The sequence below is a fragment of the Pagrus major genome, chromosome 12 (genome assembly GCF_040436345.1).
Source record: "Pagrus major chromosome 12, Pma_NU_1.0".
NCBI classification, from domain to species: Eukaryota; Metazoa; Chordata; class Actinopteri; order Spariformes; family Sparidae; genus Pagrus; species Pagrus major.
Window position 1 is genome coordinate 6736531 of NC_133226.1, and position 20896 is coordinate 6757426.

The window sequence follows — 20896 nt, forward strand, 5'->3', positions numbered from 1 at the left end:
CCCCGGGGCAGCAGAGTGTGACCGCACAGCTCTCTGTAGACCAATGATTTGTCTGGCACTGCTGTCAGGATGAGTGTAAAGAGCAAAATGGTCTCTGAAGGGCTGACAGACGAAGATTCATTTATTAAAGTGCTTAAGAGGAGTAGGGTTTAATCTGCTTGAGCAATCCCATATCTTTGGAAAAAGTCCTAAGGCCGTCTGAGATGTGTTCATAGTGGTTGAATCCCAGAGGTTCATGTTTTAGTGCTGCTATTGTAATCTTTAGGCACCCTTCTGCTCCTGTGCATTACTTTAAAATGAATGCTTTTTAGTTAAAATATTTTTCTTCTCTTGCATGTTGCCCAAATGCACCTTCTTTGTCAATCTAATTAATCTCAGCACTGCCTCTTACTTAATGACCTTCACATTTAAGTTTAATGATCTCAGTTAATTCCCAGGTTAGAGGGTGCACAACAATACCAGTCTTTGAGTGGTGACTCAATTTCTCCAAATACAATGAAGAGCTTTATTTGTAATCCTCAAAAGGAGTTGTTAAAGCGCTGGATTAGTCAACAAAGCCCACCTGTGGGCAGGACATGACGAATGGCACTTTACCTGCACACATGGAGTAAAAGTTAAGGAGTCTCCTAATACCAGTGAGTGAGTGGTACAACAATGTTTTTCACTGTAGGGCACTACAAATAGGAATTTGTAGCTGCCCTCTGCCGATTTGAAAGGTAGTGGCCCCGTAAGTGGTTTCCGCTTTGCAATAATTCCGTCAGTGGTCTGTTCACAGCATGTTAAGGTTTTTCCTAAGTGCCAGCAGCACTGCAGATGTTTACTGCCTGGGTCTCCTAATCCAGGAACATTGCTGAAGCAACACTGAATGGCCAAATGTTTGTGGACACCCAAACATTACACCCTTTACTCGGGCTGGGCAGTCCGGACAATAAATAAAGTCGCAATCTATTTAATCGGAATCACGATCCAGGGTCTAAATTGTGATCTTTTCTCTCAGTTTTGAATTCCTCTTCAGACTATAGCCAGACTTGAAAGAGCCTATAAACTTCTCCATTTGCACCACTAAAACATACATTACTCTAAATTAGTTAGGTATAGTGGGATATTTTAGTGTTTCACTTGAATTTTTATTTTGTGCTTTGTGAATATTTTTTAGTCCCCAAAAATAATGCAACACATTTCATTTGACTTTAATTGCATACGTTTCCATGCACATCCATATATGCACCCGTATCCCAATATCCCTAACTGATATTGAGTAGTGTATACTGCATTAAGAAACTTTTTTCACAAGCTCCTCATCTGCCATGATGCTAATTATAATTCATGTTGCATTATTTACAACACATCACCCAAGGAGGAGCTTTCTAGTTGGCTGCATCATTCTCTTGGCTTGTTCACATAGTATGGATCTACAGGTCAATGTTTCCAAACACAAATATGGACATTAAATATGGCAATACCTACAATTCCCCTGGAAAAGGCTTTCCAGAAGATGAAGTGTGGCAAACAATTGGGGCTTCAACTCCTCCCATAGGTGTTGGATGGAGTTGAGGTCACGGCTCTGTGCAGGCAAACCATTTCTCTATGGACCAGGTTTTTATATACGGAGGCATTGCCATGTTGAAATCAGACAGGTTCTTCCCAAAACTGCTGTAACAAAGCTGGAAACACACTATTGTCTAAAATTATTGCATGCTGTGGTATTGAAATTTCCCTTCATTAAGGCCTATCCTAGGGCTTTATGAAACCAGCATTATGACTCTCTAACCCTTGTGTGAGGCTGCTACTAACAATAATTAGATAGATGAAAGATGAAGTTCTCTCTGTCTCTCTGTCTCTGTTTGAAATTAAATTTCCATTGAATCACTTTGACGTCTCACTAGATTTTTTATGAAAACAAAGCTAAAGCAAATGCTTAAGATACTGTCACACACATCCAACAGCTGATTCTTTCAGCTTCTGGTTATCACACAGATTACACACAGAATTAAAGGTACAATTTTATTCATATAAATCACGCTTGTAAAAAGACTTTCGAGCACACATTCATTAGCATCTTGTCAGTAGGCCTCTCCACAGAAATGGCTCGGCCTCTAGAAAAGGCCAAGTGAATGGGCCCTCCCCAAATCTGCTTTCCTCATATTAACGTGTACAAAAATTACTCTTAACATTTTTGGGAGAGGTGGTCTTCATTATGAAACAGGCTACATTTTACTAAAACAATGATGATGGCAACGTTTATTTTTCTCTCACTAACTCTCTCACTACAGATGAGGTGAACATTCTAGAGGAGATTTCATTTCAGCTGTCAAACAACAGTAACGCCTCTTTGACTATGGATGACAGCAGGTGTCCGGTCCTACAGGTGGGACAGTATTCCACCTTGGCTCTCCCTCTTCGACAGCTCCTCACTGATGGGTACAGTTTCATCTATATCTCTTAACCTCTTTATTAATAGTCTGTCACCACTGTATGTAAAGTTAAAGCTGTTGGTACACTTTACTTTTGGTCACTGGTCATTTGAAAAAGTGCTGTCCAGTCAGTCAGCTGTACATGCTCATTTCCTGCCCACAGTTATAAGTTTAAAATGCCTCATGTCGATGTGTGTGTCTCTGTTCTTGTTTAGGTTTGCAGATGAGTTCAGTTTGCTGGTGCAGCTGCGGAGTCCTCAGAGAGACGAACGCAGTGTCTTCACCATGCTCAGCCCTGACAGCCACGTTATGCTGCAGCTGCGGATCAGTGCTAATGCTGTCATCTTCATAGGAACACAGCAACGACACTACGAGTGAGCCCACCTCTTCATTTTTTTTACATACTTCAAAATCAAAATTTAGAGTAGGATAGTGAGTATGTATTTTGTGCTGTTACACCTCTTCTGAAGATTTAAGAAGCTTTTATTCATGATTTACTGGCTAAACTTTTCTCAAAAGCTTTTTACTTTTATGCATTACTCATCATCCAAAAAATCCACATGTCAAAAGGTGATTACAACACCCATCTCAGGTAATTGAGAACTATTCATGCCCATTCCTGCTTCTTCGCATAAACCTTATGCAAATCGGTCTGTAAGATGAAAGAAAGCGCTGTGGCAGTGTATTTGTTTGCAGCATGTGTATTTTTTTAAATTGTGTTTGGCAGTCTCTTTGTTAAAATGATTTATTAGGCGTCTCTTGTCAGGTTTTGCCTCTTCAGGAACCACAGAGCTCAAAGCAATTCACCACTGCAAGACAGCAGACGGAACTGGGCCAAAAGATAGACACACGTAGATACTGTACTTATCATGTATTGTTGGTACATGGTTGATATTATTTTTTTACCTAGTTTTTGCTTTAAAGCAGCATGTCTGTCAAGAATATTCATTGGTAGCCTCCACCTCCAAGGTTTGATGTCCTGTAGAGGTCAAGCAGAGAGGACGCTAGTTGGTCATTTAGTCCACTGTGTAATATTTTATATACTAAAGGGCGAACTCCACTGATTTGACTCATGCAAAATCTTTCTATTTACAGATGTTGGGAAGCACTGCTGCATATGTAAAAATAAACAGATGTATGAAGCCGTTTGCTGCTTTAGTGGGAGCTGCATGAAGTCTGAAAAATTTAAAAATATAAATTATTAAGACACAACTGAACAAGTGATGTCACTTGATTTGGTGTCAGTTTGATATGAAATTTACAAATTTGAAAATGAAACAGATCTCGGGGTGTGTAGTTGCTCCTCATCTCTTCTTGAGGCTAGCAACTCAAGGCTACATTAGCCACTGCTTGCATAACACACCCAAATCTCAGACCAAACTGTTGCACTGTGGGTAATGTAGGCACAAAAGACATTATCTCTGTTTCTGCTGCATTGATTTTTGATAGTGTCTTTTTAAACTGTAGTGTTACAATATTATACAGCTCAAGCTAAATTGGTGGAGTAAACTCTAAACAATGACGATGAAATTACTATGCATAAAATCACTTAAGACCAGCTATTCAGATCTATTAAGGTTCTTAGCCTGTTTTAACTCATTATTTGGAGCACATTTATTGTATACTTTAACATGCTACTGTTTTTATCAATGCAGCGCTGTGAACACACTGTACTCCACCTGCCCAGCACCAAAGCACAGATGGAAAGCACAAAATTAGAAACTAGCTGGTAGGGAAAGTGCAACATTTAGCAGCTAAGGAGCCAAAATTCTTTCTCAAGAGCTGGTGCAGTTAACTGTTTGCTAACACATTTGTATAACATGTTTATATGATGATAAGCTATTTAGGTATATGTTTGTTGACTTGCTGTGGAATTCTTCTGCACCCAAAGTGAAGAAATCCATTAATGGAGCTTTTATTGAAAAGATTTAATCCAGATTCTCTTCCATATCATGTATGTTCGGTTTGTCCAGAAAAATCACATAATTTAAACATTCTTGTTGACCTTCCACCTGAACCTGGAAATCTGCAAAGAAAGACACATGATTACATTGTGACCCATGTGTCTCTCTGTCAGGTTCCCAGTCAGAGGCCTGTCTGATGGAAAGTGGCACCATGTGGCCATCAGTGTCTCTGCCAAGCGGCTGGCGCTGTATGTTGACTGCTCTTTGCTGGAGAGCGTGGACTGGGTGTACCACGGCATGGGACTCAGCACTGATGGACTGCTCATGGTCGGAGGCATCATTGAGGGTTTTGAGACTCCGTTTGAAGTGAGAGACTCTGCAACTTTCTTTTTCCTTTTTCTATTTTTATTCTCCCTCTGAACATAAAAAGAGAGAGGGGACTTTAAGACACATAAAAAACGCCCCGCCCTTTAGACCATCACATATAATCATCAACCCCACACCCTATCACCTATTGAGCGAGTCTTCCCATTTCTTTCTTTTTCAAGATACCCAGAAGCTGAATTCATCTACCTTTATTCTATTAACCTCAGGTCAGACTCTCAGCTGACTTTTGCAATTTCTGAATGGCCCTTGTTGGATTTTAAAATTGCTACTTTTAGAATTTGTTCATGTTGTTCTATGTTGCATATGTGTGTACTAACAAATTTTATTACCAGATGGATATGCAATAGCAAGCTGATATATTTAAAACAAATGTTCCTTGGTAGAAAGCCACGTGTGTAGTCCAGTTCAGTCCAAAAAGGCAGAAAAGACATGATTGCTCATCCTTGTGGCACACAGACACAGACAGACAGACACACACACATACACACACACACAGGAAAGAACACACAAGTAGATATTCCAGCCCCGTGGCCCCATCCGACCACATTCCCTTTCATCAAAGACAGAAAGACGCGTTGCCCGTAATGCTTAGAAACCCTCTGTTTGTTTTTATAAAGTGTGCGTAGAAATCTCTGCAACCTGCTCTAACCTCGACCTCAATTACCTCCCAAGCACCAGTGTTACATAAAATTACAGAGGAAATACTGATAAGTGTTTGTACAAAGCATAAGTTCAGTATTCTGAAACCCTCGCAACATTGACGTTATTATTTACTAAACCTGGATGTAGGAGGAACCCACAAGGAGAAAATTTAAGCTCCTAAATACAAATCTTTTAAACTTTTCCTTTTTAGTCACAATTTTCAAATATGTACAGTTCAGTTTTAGATCCTCTTAGCCCATTCCAGGCACCTGTTAGTTTTCATTCATTTCTGTATGGTATGAAAATTTATTTGTGAGCTCTTGAATCCTGTTGTGAGTTGTGTAATCGGTCACAGAAAAACACAAAATTTGCATTAATTCTCATCATCATTATAATATTGTTGTATGGTAATGCAGTTTCTAACCAAAATCAAACTAAATGTGCATTCTTGAGGTCAAACAAAGGTGATGAATGCATGTCCATACCTCAATTTTTAAAAGTTCTTGTGTTCCTACTTGTGTGGGTTTTTTTTAACCTCCATTTTAACTAGTTAGCAGTCCTATACCTGGTTTATGTATTGCTAACCTCTCACACGTTACTGCCAACATCAGCAAAAAGTGTGATATATACCGACAGCATGGCCGTGTATCTTGACACAAGCAAGCTCATGCAAATGCATGTCTGTTGTCATACGCGTGACCAGTACAAACAAGCTGTGGACTCACTTGTAAAAAACATCATTTAAGTCATCATTAAGTTGCCTTCTATGGTGCTTTATAGTCTTTTTCTGAAGGGCAAAACGTGAAACTCTTCCATTAAAGGCTGATTTTGAAGACCCATAATGCACCTGGCTTTGAATTGCGGACATGCTGTCCCAGTTATAATGAGCACTCCTGTAGCCTGCGGATCAGAGCAAGCTCTATCACAATGGGGGTGAGGAGGACAGTTATAGAAGCAGCATCTGGATTTGTTCTTAGCACCAGATAAAATGGATTCTCCATCGCCTTGTTTTTCCTGACGACAGCTTTTTACTGAGCCCCAAGGACAGAGCACCTCCTCACTCAGAGGTGGTGACAGTCTCGTCTCTGAGCATTTTTCTGTTAGGCAGCGCTAAAACATACAATACTGTACTTTGCTTTTATGTGTCTTGCCTATGTAGCATTTATATCTCTTTAGTCCTCCACGTGACTGCAGGATGGCTGGAAGACGTTTGGCTTGATTTGAAGATAAAAAATATGATATAAAAAACCTGAACCCTGTTCAAGTGTGGCCTAACAAATTCATGCTGTAATCAGGCTAAAAAATCCTGTTAATTTTCATCTAGCTAATTTGGTTGGAAACTACAAAAACTACAAAAGTAGTTTGTGGATTAATTTGCTTGTCCTGGATGAAGTTATCTTGAATTACAGTTTGCTCTTATTTTGAAATAAATGCAAAATAAGTTGAATAGAAACATAGATCAGCATGTGATTACAGTTACATGAGGTTGCTGTGTTGGAAACTATCCCAGCATGCACTAGGGCTACAGATATGAGTCTCATTTTATGTGTGTTTCTGCATTATTATGGGTTTGATTTTGTTCTACATTGTGCTTCACAATGTTTCCACTGTTTCTGCACTGTTGAACATCCGATATTAACATTGAACGTGGTTAGATTAGTGGAGGTTCCCAGTAGAAGTGCAAGTGATAAACATAAGCCTGCTTTGAAAATGAAACTTAAAAAACAACTTTAATTACATGAACAATTTTCAACTATGTGAGTTCTGCAGTCAGTTATTGAAGTTTTAGTATTCAATACCAAATTCCCTCTCTAATGTCAAATGAAATGCCATATGTTCTTGCTTTGTTGGACTTTTAGTTGAGTTAAGATTATGTTGTGTTGCTCACAGTATTTCAAAGTAAAAGTCATGAAAAACAACCAGATTTGTCTGGGGGTTGCCATTTGAAGAACCAGGTTTATTTTTTCTGCAGAAAACATTAAACATCTCTGAAGCATTATCTTTCCATATACAGCAAAGATTTGCTACATGTTACAGCATTTGACCACTCTCATTGTATTTAATGGTTCCATCCCTGCAGGGCCATCTTCGACAGCTGACCTTCCTGATGGGTGACCCAGATGCCGCCCAGCAGCATTGCAGCCATCACCCTCCCCGTTGTGGTGAGGCCGCCCCTAAGCCTCCCCGCTCCCCACGCATCAGCAATGCCTTGGAGGTGAGAAAAGATAGATGGAAAAGAAAAAGATCTGGTTGTATAATCTGTGTTTTACACACACACAGGCAATCAGGAAAATTCATCTAATTTCTCTGACTGTTCCCTTGACTAATGTAAACAGCAAGGCTTTGACATGTCACTGAGGTGTTTAATGTGAGGCCACAAGCTCAGACACTCTGACTCCTGCAGTTAATACTTTGACAGCAGAACCTGTTATATACTATGAAGCATGATAAAAGATCACCCGAGGATTTAGAACAAAAACTGCACTGACTCCTGTGGTTTTGATCCAGTCTGGTGAATTTAATAACTGTGAGTGTTTGGTTGTTCATCGGTTTTGCCCTGAACTATGCTGTGTGGTTTTTAAATTTAGAAGTTGTCCCCTCTGTTTCCACACAGAATGTACTTCTGTCCTCAAATGACCTGGAGGACCTGCTGAGGAATCCCAAGGACAAGTCATTTTTGAGCTTTGGCAGAAATGTAAGTAGGATATAGACTGCTGAGAAACATTGCAATTCTCATTAGGTGTTAAAAACAAACACCTCCAAAAAAACATGTAGTTTCATGCCTGGTTCCACAGCTGCATCCTGGAGTTATAGTTGAGTGTGGGATACTGACCAGTCGTCATGGTGATTACATACTGTACAGCTGTGGACAGACAGGCAGCTACAGTCGTATATACCAACCATTGGTCTGGTTTCACTGGATTCATTTTTTTCAGGCTTTGTCTGTAAAACCACCAGTCCAGCGTCTGTCATTAATTAGCGCTGCGGTGCAGAGCCTCAGGCATCAGAGGCACCAACCAGCCGTCCCACCTCTTGTCCTTGGCTGACTAGTCCACTTTGCATGACCCTTTGTGTTTATGTGATTGTATGTATGTGTGTGTGTGTTCTGTGAGACGCCGGAGTGCCTGACCTGTCTGTGTCTGCTCACTGGTCTTTGTTGTGTGGCCTTAAAAGGGTTCATTTGGGTGCTGAGGCTAAAAGTCTGTTTTGTTAAATTATAGCTTGGGGCTAATTTCTTTTGGTTTCTATTTGAAAACAATCAGACAATTTATTCTTGTTGTTATTTTAAATATTAAGTGAATGGGTAAAAAATCTGATCTAAAACCAAGGATGGATTTTAACTTTTGCAACTGCAATAATTTGTTTTTATTATTTACTGGGTGTATGATGAGCAGTCTGTTTTTGTCTTTTGTGACTAGAAGCAGAGTTTCTGAGTTGAGTGGTACACTGCAAGAAAACCTCCTGTAATCTGTGGTGATCATCACGTTATTTTCTTGTTTCTTCACTTTTTAACTTTTTGCAGGGTGGGACAAAACTTGGGACTTTCTTCTTTTTTCCTTAATTTTTTGACATCTTATAGACAAAATGATCCATCAACTCATAGATAAAATAATCTTCAGATTGATTAATAATGAAGCTAATTGATAGTTGCAGCACTAAATCTGTATTAAACTACCCAGTCAGCCTTAGGGCGAGCACACTGCCAATGGTGTGCTCGGTGGAGCTGCTGGCTTCTGAATCCCTCAGACTGCCAGTGGCGAGAAACAAAGTGGCGCGAAGGCCTACGTTCAGATAAATGAACTGTGACCTATTGTAGAAAAGATGGCAACCAGTCACATGGGTATTTATTGTATAGCCCTTTAACTTACATCTGACATGAACATCTATTTAGACACAACTGTTGCACTCCTACACCATTTCACTTGTGAACCAAACCAGCAACAGCAGTGGAAGCCGCATGCCAATTGATCTGCCCAGAGGCAGCCAAGTGTGGGGGATGTCAGTGGTTTGTGTTCTGTGTATTCAAAGATCTAATAAAATGAGCACTTGAACTTGAACACCTTCAGCAATGACCTGATATTTCAATAATGAATGCAATCAAAAAGTCCAAGGAGTCCAGAGTGCACAAAAGGAATCCAGAGTGCACAAAAGTTAAAAGTGTGATGAAGGTGCTCTTCAGATGTTAAAAAAAGAGATCCAAGTAGGGTTGAGGAAGTATTACATATTGATCCCTCAATGTTAAACAATATTCTGCCCAAATGGCTGTTTGAAAAGAAATATATCACATTAAGAAAGTAATGATACAATTTCATTCATCAGTTCAAACTTTTGTTGATGATGTTTAATATTTTAAACGGATCAGTACATCTGAATCCACATGAACTAGCTTGTTCATTCAAGAATCTGTTTTATTATGACTACACACACTGCAATTTAATCAATCTTACCGAAACAAATTACAGTCCCTGAAATGCATACAGGTGTTTACACTGGCACTTGCAGAATAAACCGTGTTTCTGGAGTCTGCATATTTGAAATGGAAACAAAGCAAGGGCCGTGCACTTGGCAATGAAGGAAAAGCAAAGCTGGTTTGAATTTACATTTTCATGTAAAAAATCAGCGAGGATCTGGTTCTCTTTACAGTGCACAGTAGTGTACAGCCAGAAAGAGCGAGGAGTAAAACACAGCAGACCATACCATGCCGTGCCAGCCCCATCAGGCACACAGTTTCTCCATCAGGATGGCATTGGGATGCCTTTGTGATGATGCTGATGACAAAGACGTCTCCTGCTGTTTTGTGTTGGAGAGAATGTTTGCAGGAACAAGCTGCACCAGATCTGTCCTAATAGTTACTGAAATATCTAAAGTGGGCTGCATCTCTTTCTCATCATGTGTCCCTCATCTGTTTCTGTTTTTCTGTTTTTTATTGTGTCTAAATGTGTCTCTGGCTCTATGTCTGTGTCTCTCTGTCTGTCTCTTTACATGTCCATGTCTGCATGTATTTGTTTTTGTTTTTTTGTCTCTGTCTGTTTAACTGATGGTCTCACTCTCCAACTATCCTTTTTTTTAATCTTTTTTTTTTTTTTTACTTTTTCATGGCTTGATTCAAAAACACAGCTTAGAGAGATGACAGGAAACAGGATGAGAGAGAGGTGCGATGACATGCAGCAAAGAACCACAGGCCAGACTCAAACCCTGGGCCTCTTCAGCCCCTCCATCTACCCTTATCTGTGCATCTGGCAATCCATCAACACATTCACTTGTGCCCAACTCTGTAGGTTGTAAAATGTTTCAAAACTAAGGCAGAGGGACTTTTTTTGATGCAATTAATTTGGAAGATTTTCAAGGATCACCATATCCATACACAACCCAATCACCACAATAAATGTTGGAAATTTACATTTCAGCAAACCACGTTGAAAGGTTTCTTTTTAAAGACCATTAGGTACGGGTAAGGAAAATATCGTGTTTTGCCTTACTTGGTGTTGTTGCCTCAAACACGACCAGAAAATGTCCCAATGTTTTGTCAAAAGTATCCAGTGATTTCATGCGTACAAATGTTGAGACGCTGTGACTTGGCAGTCATTTCTCACCTCCATCTCACCTAGCTGTTTCGCCACCAACATCCCTTCTACATCCTGACATAAGTCAGTTTATATCCATTTAACGTGAACGAGATATGAAATGTATTTTAGAAACTTAAATATGTTATGTATCTGCAGCGGGAGAATCCTAAAATACCAACTTTTTATTCCGGCGACAGGGTTGCTATAAAAAAAAACAACTATTAATCTATCTACCAAATGGTAGATAGATGTCTCCTCCTGTTTACTTTTTACCTGACTTTATATTAAGCTAAGCAAACATGCTGTTGTCTTGAGCTACATATTCCCTGAACAGACATGCTACAGTAGTCGTATCAATTGTCACTGTTAACTCTTTGCAAGACAGTGAATAAATGCATTTCCCAAAATGTCAAACATTCACTGTTTCTACCCTCACAAATGAAAATGTTTTATATCGCAGTCAATTGAATATCTGTAGGTTTTGGTCTACTTTTGATGGGCATTTTCTAAAATATTGTGGAGAAAATGACTTATTCATTCTGGAAAAACATAATCAACAGATTAATGGTGAAAATGATTGTTAATTGCAGCTTATCATATAGGAAATAGTCAATGTGGGAGTGATTTCAGACACGTTCCTTGTTTCCCTGAAGCCTGTTTCTCATTAACTCCATACAGACCAGACATGTGGAGGTACAGTCGTCCTGTTTCTGGCTCTCCTCAGAATCTGCACATTTAAAGAATAAAACAACACTACTACATTAACAAGATCTATTTCTCTCTCGCTAAGGTCTGCTGCTGTCGTCTTTGAAGCGGAACATTTCTGACTTTGGGGCCACGTTGTTGGGGTTTCCTGACTTTGATGTATGCCCTGTCTGGGGCCGGCGGCTCCCTTGACAGGTGCTCTCTTTAGAGACATGGCACTCGCCCAGTTAATCTACAGCTCCTCCAATGTGCAATAAGATGTTAAACACTCCTGGAGGTCAGGGACCTTAGCTAAACATGTAATTGCTAGGCCAGAGCTATGAACTCCAACATATGTTGATGACTTTGAACCCTCATAATCAACATACAGACCGTTCAGCATGTTCGCTCTTGATCAGAATATTTTTCGTTTGTTAAATGGTGTGCGTGTGTGTAGGTGTGTATGTTGATTTACTTTCATATACAGTATGTGTGTGTCAGACAGAAGTCATAATGGAGCATGAGAGAGCTTGTGTTTGATTGTTTTTTTCTCCATCGTGAATGTCATCACAAGAGTGAATCCAGTTTGTCTGACAGCCTTCAGTTTTATAAATAGTTATAACACTGTTTACACTTGATCCCCAAAGCTGCATCTGTCAGAGAGAGAGCGAGAGACCAACACAGACACACGCCTTTGTTCATAATATCGCAGAGTAAAGTGTTTTCACTCGGGTCTCTGAGGAGGCCTATTTCATAAAACTTGTCAAACAACGGCTTTTTACTGGCAAGCCGAAACAGAAACAAAAAGGTGGAAAAAAATTATTCGTCATTTTGACACTTCTCCATGACTCTGTCAATCCACCAGGATCTGTGTAATATTTAATATAAAGTCTGGCAGGAGTTGCCTATTAAATGATGTCACCCTTGGTGGAATTTTCATGTCCAAGCAAAGTTTAAGTGTTAGTAAAGGTTAGATATTGTTTGAATGTTTTTACAGCTGCTTACAAATTACCCTTTTGATCTGATGTCTAGTGTCATTTTTACAAGGAACGTGTTTCCTTACACTAAACAGACGACAGTCCTGATGTTCATCTCACACCTGCATTAACAGTTGGATTATTTACACATTAGGCTTCATTCAGCTTTATTTGTAGGCAAGTATAATGTTCTAGGTTTGTTTTGGTCCACCAACATCAAAACATAAATAAAAAAAAATCTGGCTCGTAATCTGCCTAAAGCTTTACCGTTTTGACAAGCTAACTGCTAACTTTGACTGTGTTTCATTTGTTGCTGGGCAGGTAGCCTGCAATAAGTTTGTCAGAGCTTATTGTCTGAAAACAGCTGCTAGCAAACTATGAGTGTAAAAACAAAACAATAAGCTGGAAGATGCTATTGCACTGTGAAGCTAAGGGGAACTGCAGAGTTGGGTAATAGTTCTTTGTAGGATCAGACCTCTGCCGCACACTCCTCATCTCCACTTGAGGCTAACACTTCTAGGATACATTAGTCCACTGGTAGCATAACACACCGGAATATCTGACTGGAGTGCAGTCAAGTTGCATTGTGGGTACTGTAGGCAGCAGGTTTTAATAAGGTAGAAGAAAGTCTCAAAAAGAAAGCACAATATTACTGGTCTGCTGCATTTTTTTAAGAATCCTTTTTTTAAAACTGTGTCTCACAATGATATAGGATAGCGATGCTACATCAGTGGATTTTGGTTTGGACAGTTAGATTTTGTGGCCATTTGAGGGCAGAAAAGCTAGACCACGTTATGAAGTTGTTTTGGCTAAACTGTTTGCAAGATGTTGTGTTTTGAGTCATGCATGTGTCTACCTAATAAATTCAAGTCCCAATATTAATTTTTTTTTTTTAATTTGGTCTGCAGCAACTCGTGAGAAAAAATGTGTCTCTTTAGGTCGTTAGCTCATTACTATCATTCACTGTCCTTATAATAGTCGTTTAGGGCTGCTTGCAGCCGTTGTCTCTTTCCCCTTTTTTCCTCCATTTGTGACTCTTTTTTCCACTGGTCAAAAATCCCACTTAAACCCGCTCAGGTTTCAAGATCAGCCTTTTTTGTGCAATGGGAATGTGTAAACTCTAAATTTACACCCAGGTCAATTGACTCTGCAATAGACACGGTTTTATCACCTCGGCTCTGATCTAAATGTAAGACCCGGGTGAACACGCTGAATTCCAGGCGTAGTGATGATGCGTTATCAACATCCGATAAATAAGGCGTGTAAATAAGGAAGGAATTTGGAACGCAGTCTATTAAGGATGTTTTATTACTGTACACAGTGTTGGAGATGGAGCCCCGTTCATTCCTGTGAAAGCTGCTCAGTGGTACTTTGAAGCCAACGAAGCTCGACTTCCCGGCTATGAAATTACCTGGATCGTCGACTGAGTTGGGTAACTTCCAGTTTAGCGCCCGGCTTACTTGAAGGGGGGTAAAAAAATGTAATCCTGCAGCTCTTCTAGATTTTCCAAATGTTATCGGAACAAATGGCTCAAATTATGACAGTGAAACGAGTCATTTTGCGGCGGTTGTGAAGCTCAAAAGAATTTATCCACCGTTTTACGGACGCTTCTTTCGCGGGTTGACCCGCGTTTAAAAAACCCGTGTAGACCTGCTAATTTTGATGGAAAAGCGGAATTAGTTGGCCAGAGGCAGCAGCTGACTGAAGCGGGGTAAGAGGTCAGGGGCCAGGTCGAAGTCAACAAGCCGAGTTGAGTTGAGTAAAGAGAATCAGACAGATTATCCCATCCATGTCGTTCAAAAATGTAGGACGACATGAGCTGTTGCTACAATACTTATTATAGCTGTCATCACTGTACTCTGGATACTGTGTCATCTGCTTGTCAGGAGAGCTGAATCAGTGTGAATTGTGCGCTAGTGTGTGCACGAAAAAAGCTGATATCACTCCATAACAGTCAAAGCTAGAATCAATCATTCTGTAAATTACATTCTTGTCATGATGCTCACATAGTTGGCCAAAAAGAACATATTCTCATGCCAGCAAACATCACATTCCTTCAGTAATCTCAATACTGTTCAGTTAAAGCTCTTTCTCTCCTCTTAATGTTGCTCTGTTGGAGAACAAGGTTGCTCAGCACAGACGTATTTGCCAGGTTTCTTAGCAACAACAAGGGATAAAAGCTAGTGGATGTGCTGACAGACAAGATGTTTTTTTAAATACCTGATGTAGGCAGCCAAGAAGCTCCAGTAATGCCCAGCATAGATGAGTGAGCCACATCAGGTTGTTGGTTTTTATTTGTGATTTTGTACAGTGTTCTGCCAGTGTGTAAAATGTAAATCCTGTTACAGTTGCCTCCAACTGATGGATCTGGTGATAGGATAGTTTCAGTTCTCTCAAGGCTCTCCTGCAGTACTGCGTCTTCACAGCTCTGTGATTAGTGAGTTTCATGCTTTATGATCATATCAGAGACAGAGAAAAGTAAATCGTTCAAGGAGGGTTGATGATATTGTGATATGATTCATATTTAACATTCCCTTAATTATAGTGCTGAAAGATAGTGAGGTACAGTGTGGTACTGTGGGAGAAATGCAGTCACACTCATAGGTGAAATGAAAAGGAACTTAACTCAAACGCAAGTTGCTTTAACCAAGGGTTTTAAAGTCTGACACATCTGATAACTTTCATAATAAAGGAACATTATTAATGTGATGATCCTGGAGCCATAAGGCAGAACTTTTTTACTTATTCATACAAAAATGGATGTCTCTTCCTCCGCGCCTCCTTTAACTCTCCCGAACAGTTTGAAAACCTCTGCTTTAAAAGTCCAATATTGTAGAAAGTGAGATTACATGTCTTTTTTGATCATAAAGCAGAACAGGTGCTATATAAATACTGTGAAAGTATCAAACATGCTTAATCCACGGAGAAACGCACACAGCCAATATTCATAACCTGTGCCTTTAAATGAGCCGTTGAGTCTTCCGTAACGTAGCGTCACCACCCTGGATGCTGCCGTAGTCCTTCAGTAGAGAGAGTTGTGTCATCTTCATTTAGTCCAATGGACCTTTTTTTAAAAAAGCAATGGCAGATTGTGGAGCTTCTCAATAGTTCCTGGACGTTAGCTGCAAATACTAGCAGACCTGTACTGTAAATCAATAGATCATGTATTAATTAGGAACTACCGATCATCAGACCTTCTATCTAACTATCTGCAGCCTCTGTGAATCATGTGATGATTGACATTTTGAACATCTGTTGTCGCGACTCTCTCTACTCAAGTGCTCTGGATGGTGGCTGTGAGAGCTGACGAACCAGAGCAGACAGGGCTTGTCAGGAGGAGACACAACTCAGGAGGAAACATAATGTGTTTTTTGAACATTAAAGCATGTAAACATTTTGTAGGAGACATGCAAAATAAAAGTCTGAACTTAAAAATGACCACAATCTTGGAAGAAGCATGTGCAAATAAATTATTATGTATTTCATTTGAATAAAATATGTATATTCCAAGAAAAAGAGCCGTATGGACCCTTACATTGTAGCCCCACTAATATTTTTACAGCTCTGTTAAAGGGGACTAAAGTGAGCTATTTCTTCAAGATGAAAACAATCATTAACTTTCTCATGAAACACTTTCAGGTCCGTTCACGCTTAGAGCTCTTCAACCAAACTGTTGGTATTGCAGGAGGATATGTTGCAACACCCAAATGAGCAGAAACAGAAGGGAGACAGCGGGATACAGAGCTCTTGTTTCCCATGAGAGGATAATGAAGAAAAGACTAGTATTCAAAAAAATATCCCCACAAACAATCTGGTGAAATGGATTCTGGAGCTAAAAGTTTGATGATGCATCAAAGACTTTGTAAATGGCACACAACACTTTGAGCAAAGTACTAGCCAAATTAAAAGACAACGATGAGGAAACATGCTTTGTATTTGCTGTATAAAAAAAAGTAGATTCCATGTCTTTGTTTTTAAATCAACAGGACATCACTGTCAAGCTATTCTTTTATGTGCACATTGCTATAGATTGAGCAGTAACTTTTCATCTGTTTGGCGTGGTTTGTAACTGTTTTCAATATAAAATAAAGTAATTACAGACAAGCTGGGAGGCCCTCAAATCATGTACAAGAGGAAGTGGGTTGTTTCTCAGATAAAAGAGAGGGAGGAGGGGAACAAGGATTTAGAAAGAAGAAGATGGAAACAGAGTTCTTGTCCTAGTTGTTTCTTTCTTTTTGTCACGAACAGGCATGAGCAATTTTCTCAACGTGTGAAGCCTCAACATGCTCAAGCTAATAATTTATCTTTCCAAAACTGTAATTTAGTATGGGCTATCCATGCTGTGAAGATAAATCAACTGTGTTTAAATGCAGGGTGATGGGACGTTGTCACAAAAGTGCTACATCAGCAACTTCTGTTCACTCTACTTTCTGTGTCCTCCCCGTGCTCACCCTGTGCAAGAGTCCTGACACCCAGGCACCAAAGGTCCTGCTTTTAAAATGCAACAAGGCTTACGTTTTCAGTACAGACAGCGACGATCTCTGGAAGCCATTATGTGGCGAGGATGTGCTGGGAAGTTGTTTAGAATTAAAAAGAGATCATTGATTTCCCCTGCACATCTGCCCTGCAGTTTTAAAGTACCCACAGAGGTCCTGTTCACCTCGAATCAACCTCTCTCTGCTCACATGTATATATATTGCTGTTTAATGCGAAACCACCTCTCCTTTTGTTCCTAATCGACATGAAGTAATGCTTCCGGCGACAGGGATCTGCCCCGCTGCTCTCGCCATTCATGCAGAGGTCTCCTCTGAGCGTCAACCCGGTCGTGTAAATCAAATGAACCTCAGACAATCCTTTGTGAATATTTCCCCTCAAATGTTCTCTCAACTGCGGTTGTTTTACTTAATCTGGGTACTGCGGCTTTTCCCTCTAGAGACTCTTTTCTCTTTTAGGTCTAGTTGTGTGCTGCCTCCTTCTGACTAGAATCCATCCATGTGTGGAAGCAGTGGGGATTCCCTCACATCAACCCTGTTTTCCTTCATTCTGCTTCCCTCAGATGAAATGAACAGTTATTCTCTTGCAGAGATTTAGTTGCCCATGATGTTGCGGTTAGCATGTTGTGCCAATAGCTCGCTGCGATCAGATGTTCACTCTCTCCCTCAATCTAGTTTGATCAGCTGAATGCTGGCAAACAGTTTGGACGTTGAGGCTTTAATGTGCTACAACATCTGATGCTAGCTCTGACTTTATGTGGGTGAAAGTGATAAAATGTTTCATTTATTTAAAAAAAACATTGGGTTGTTTTTGCTGTCTGTTTCCATGTACATTTTCTCTTGTCTCACTCTGTCTCTGCGTGTACAGAGGCCACCCTAAGGGCTAATGGGCTGGGCTACAGTGTCCTACAAATGCCAGATTAGAACTATTGTTTATCCAAGATTCATGGTCGGCACTAGTGGAAGGGTGTGTACCCAGTAGGTGTGTGGGTGTGTCTGCTGGGAGCTGGATCAGCCTCCTGTACAGAGGTCTGCCTGTGGGCACAATGTGAACAGAGTTGAAGTGCAGACAGACCTGCAGTGTTTCCTGCAGTCATGCTCTATAATGTTGGATGGTATTTGCTGCTGGGATGCCTGTGTCTGGATTTAGATGGATTGCACGTGCAAGGTCAAAGGCCACGGAGAGGAAAGGTACTGCCTGGTGTAATCCTGTACAGATGTTGCATTTGTAAATTTTCTCTTTTCTTTTGGTCTGAACTGATGTAAAGCAGGGTCTGTAATGTGCTGCAGACAATGTTAATGCTCTGCACACAATGTGGCAATGCCTTTATTGATTTTACTGGAATGAGGATGTTTTTCTTCTTTCAGAACAGATTTTTATATGATTAACACACTTCCAATTTTCAGCTCTTGGAGATTTAACCTTGATGTATTGAGGTCAAGGCCGCGTCAACAGTGTCTGGGATGTCAAAATGATTTGTGTTAATCCTTTAAATCCTTATAACTTTTGTATTAACAGCTATTCAAATGTGTAATCTATTCTTTTCTGACTTACAGGATTTTTTTTTACCAAATGAACAATTAACTGAAACTTAATCAGTTGAGAACATTATCCTCCCTGTAAGACAAATAAAATAAAACAATATAAAAGCCAAGCGGATTAAATTAGAAAATGCATTATCACACTGTCTCTTGAAAAAAGTTGTTCTGAAGACATTTTGACGATATATGGTTTTCACAGGACATTGATGAAGACATTTAATATTATTGAAATAATGTGTGCATCTATGTTTAATGTAGTTAAAAGAAACCCATTTGTGACATGCTAATGACTAGCTCGCTAGCAGTTAGCAATATTGCAACACCTATGTTCTTAGAGAGAGTAGCGATAGACCTACATAAGATCTGTAGTATGCTATCTCTCAAGTAATCATTTGTAGGGATAGACCAATTATGGGCCTCGCCATTTATAAGGGCCAATATTCAGCTTTTTCCCCATGATCCGTATCAGTGTTTTTTGTGTCCAATTACTGATAAAATATACAAATTTGAAAATGCAGTACATTCTTTCTCTGTCTGTAGTCACCACTTTGTGGTCTCACTCAATGGCCCACCCATAACACTGTCTGATTGGTTACATGGTCACAAGTAATAGCCTATCAACACTGAACAATCTGAATCTGCAAAGTAACTAGTAACTAAAGTTGTCAAAAAAATGTAGTGGAGTGGAAGTATAAGATGGAAACACGGAAGTAAGGTACCTCACAACTGTACTTAGATACAGTGCTTGAGAAAATTGTAGTTAGTTTTCAATCACTGGTTATTTTAAAATTTTCTGAATTTTATTTTTTTGATTTTTACTGCAAATTTGTATCGGTTCCAAATATCAGTTCTCGGTCTCCTTGATTACTAATAGTCGGTTATACATTGGTATTTGCCCCCAAAAAATATATTGGTTAATTCCTAATGGTTTGTGAAAATGCTACGTCATAAACAGTGTCTGTTTTGTATGCCTAATACATTACATTCATGACTTTAATTGGCATAGTAGGCTTTTTAAATCAACACAGTTGATTTTAGCAGATTTGGCAAATTTTGTCAGTAATTACAGTACTAAACATTAACAAAGTTCTTGCACATAAAAGTTATAACGAAGCATCCAGATAATCCTGCTCATTGTGAAATCTTTATATATGGTATATGGCCCAGATGTTGTTTGAATAAATGCATGCTTTCTTTTGTTCCTTCTTACTCACTTAGTTTCTCTGCAGGATCAGCGCACAGTTAGTGGTAAAACTTTATGAATGGAGGCTCTCCAAATGGCTTTTTGGTTTCTGTGGCTATCTTGTGTGAACATGAGAAGCCTGAAGTGGCATTATGGGCACTTGTCAATGTCAAGGTCTTTTGCCCTCCCAACATGCTTTATGATCTTATATCCCAGGACCACCACTAGTGTTTTGGTGGACACTTTGATCCCTAACATGGGTGGTCCTGTTGGGAATAAAATCCCCAATGATGACGGTGTTAATGCTGCACTCGACCTGCTGAGCTGCTGAACCCACAATGAATCACAATAGAAAGTCACATGCTCAGCTGTGTGCACGTGACAATTCTGATTAACCCACACAGACAGTCATTAACATGTACATGCAGGTACTAACATGCATTCCAGTAGCAATTTAAGGCATTGAGATTGTGTCTTATCCACATCACCTAAGACAGTGCAAGGGTTGTTGGGATTTACCGGCAGAACCTCAATAGGTGAGGAGACATAAAGCTGCTTTCTGTGTGTTTGTTTCAGATTCCTTGGAAACCTTCGTTCTATTTTCATTAACAACGTCAGCAAATTTATTAGCCTGTTCCTCACATTGTTCTTTTTTTTTTTTTATTATACTCCGCCAGGTGCAGTGTTTCCATCCCAAAACCTCAGACCACTGTCATCATGCATTTTTTCAGGCCAACTTGCTTACTGCTGCTTGCAAGACCCAGCCAGTCTGAGAGTGTCTGCATACCTGTGTCCTGGTTAGATTTACGGACCTTGCTATTTGATTAGCCCTTTGTAGAACCAAGTATTCATTGTCTGTGTGTGCATGTGTGTGTTGATGATAGCGCTCTAGCCTGCAGCGCTTGTGTCAGGCTGTGAGGCCTCCTTATATTTCTTATTGCTCATAACAGAGGATCTGTCAGCTACACATGCAGACAGACTCCTGAAGATACTTGTGATGATGGAAAGACAGTACAGTTTGCTATAAGCATTAATCGAGTCCAGGTGTGCCCCATCAACATCTACCCTAATTCTAATTTACTGTTTTTCCACAAATCCACAAG

General features: G+C 39.8%; 1 protein-coding gene across 1 annotated transcript in view; it reads left to right on the forward strand.

The window, feature by feature from the left end:
* The window catches only part of LOC141006218 (uncharacterized), a 101925-nt gene that overhangs the window by 28402 nt on the left and 52627 nt on the right, over positions 1–20896 (forward strand). Inside the window, exons 2-7 of the mRNA XM_073478368.1 lie at positions 2274–2421; positions 2630–2788; positions 4492–4684; positions 7428–7562; positions 7962–8028; positions 14299–14311. Of these exons, the coding sequence (XP_073334469.1) occupies positions 2274–2421; positions 2630–2788; positions 4492–4684; positions 7428–7562; positions 7962–8028; positions 14299–14311 (715 nt within the window). The remainder of the gene's footprint in view (positions 1–2273; positions 2422–2629; positions 2789–4491; positions 4685–7427; positions 7563–7961; positions 8029–14298; positions 14312–20896) is intronic.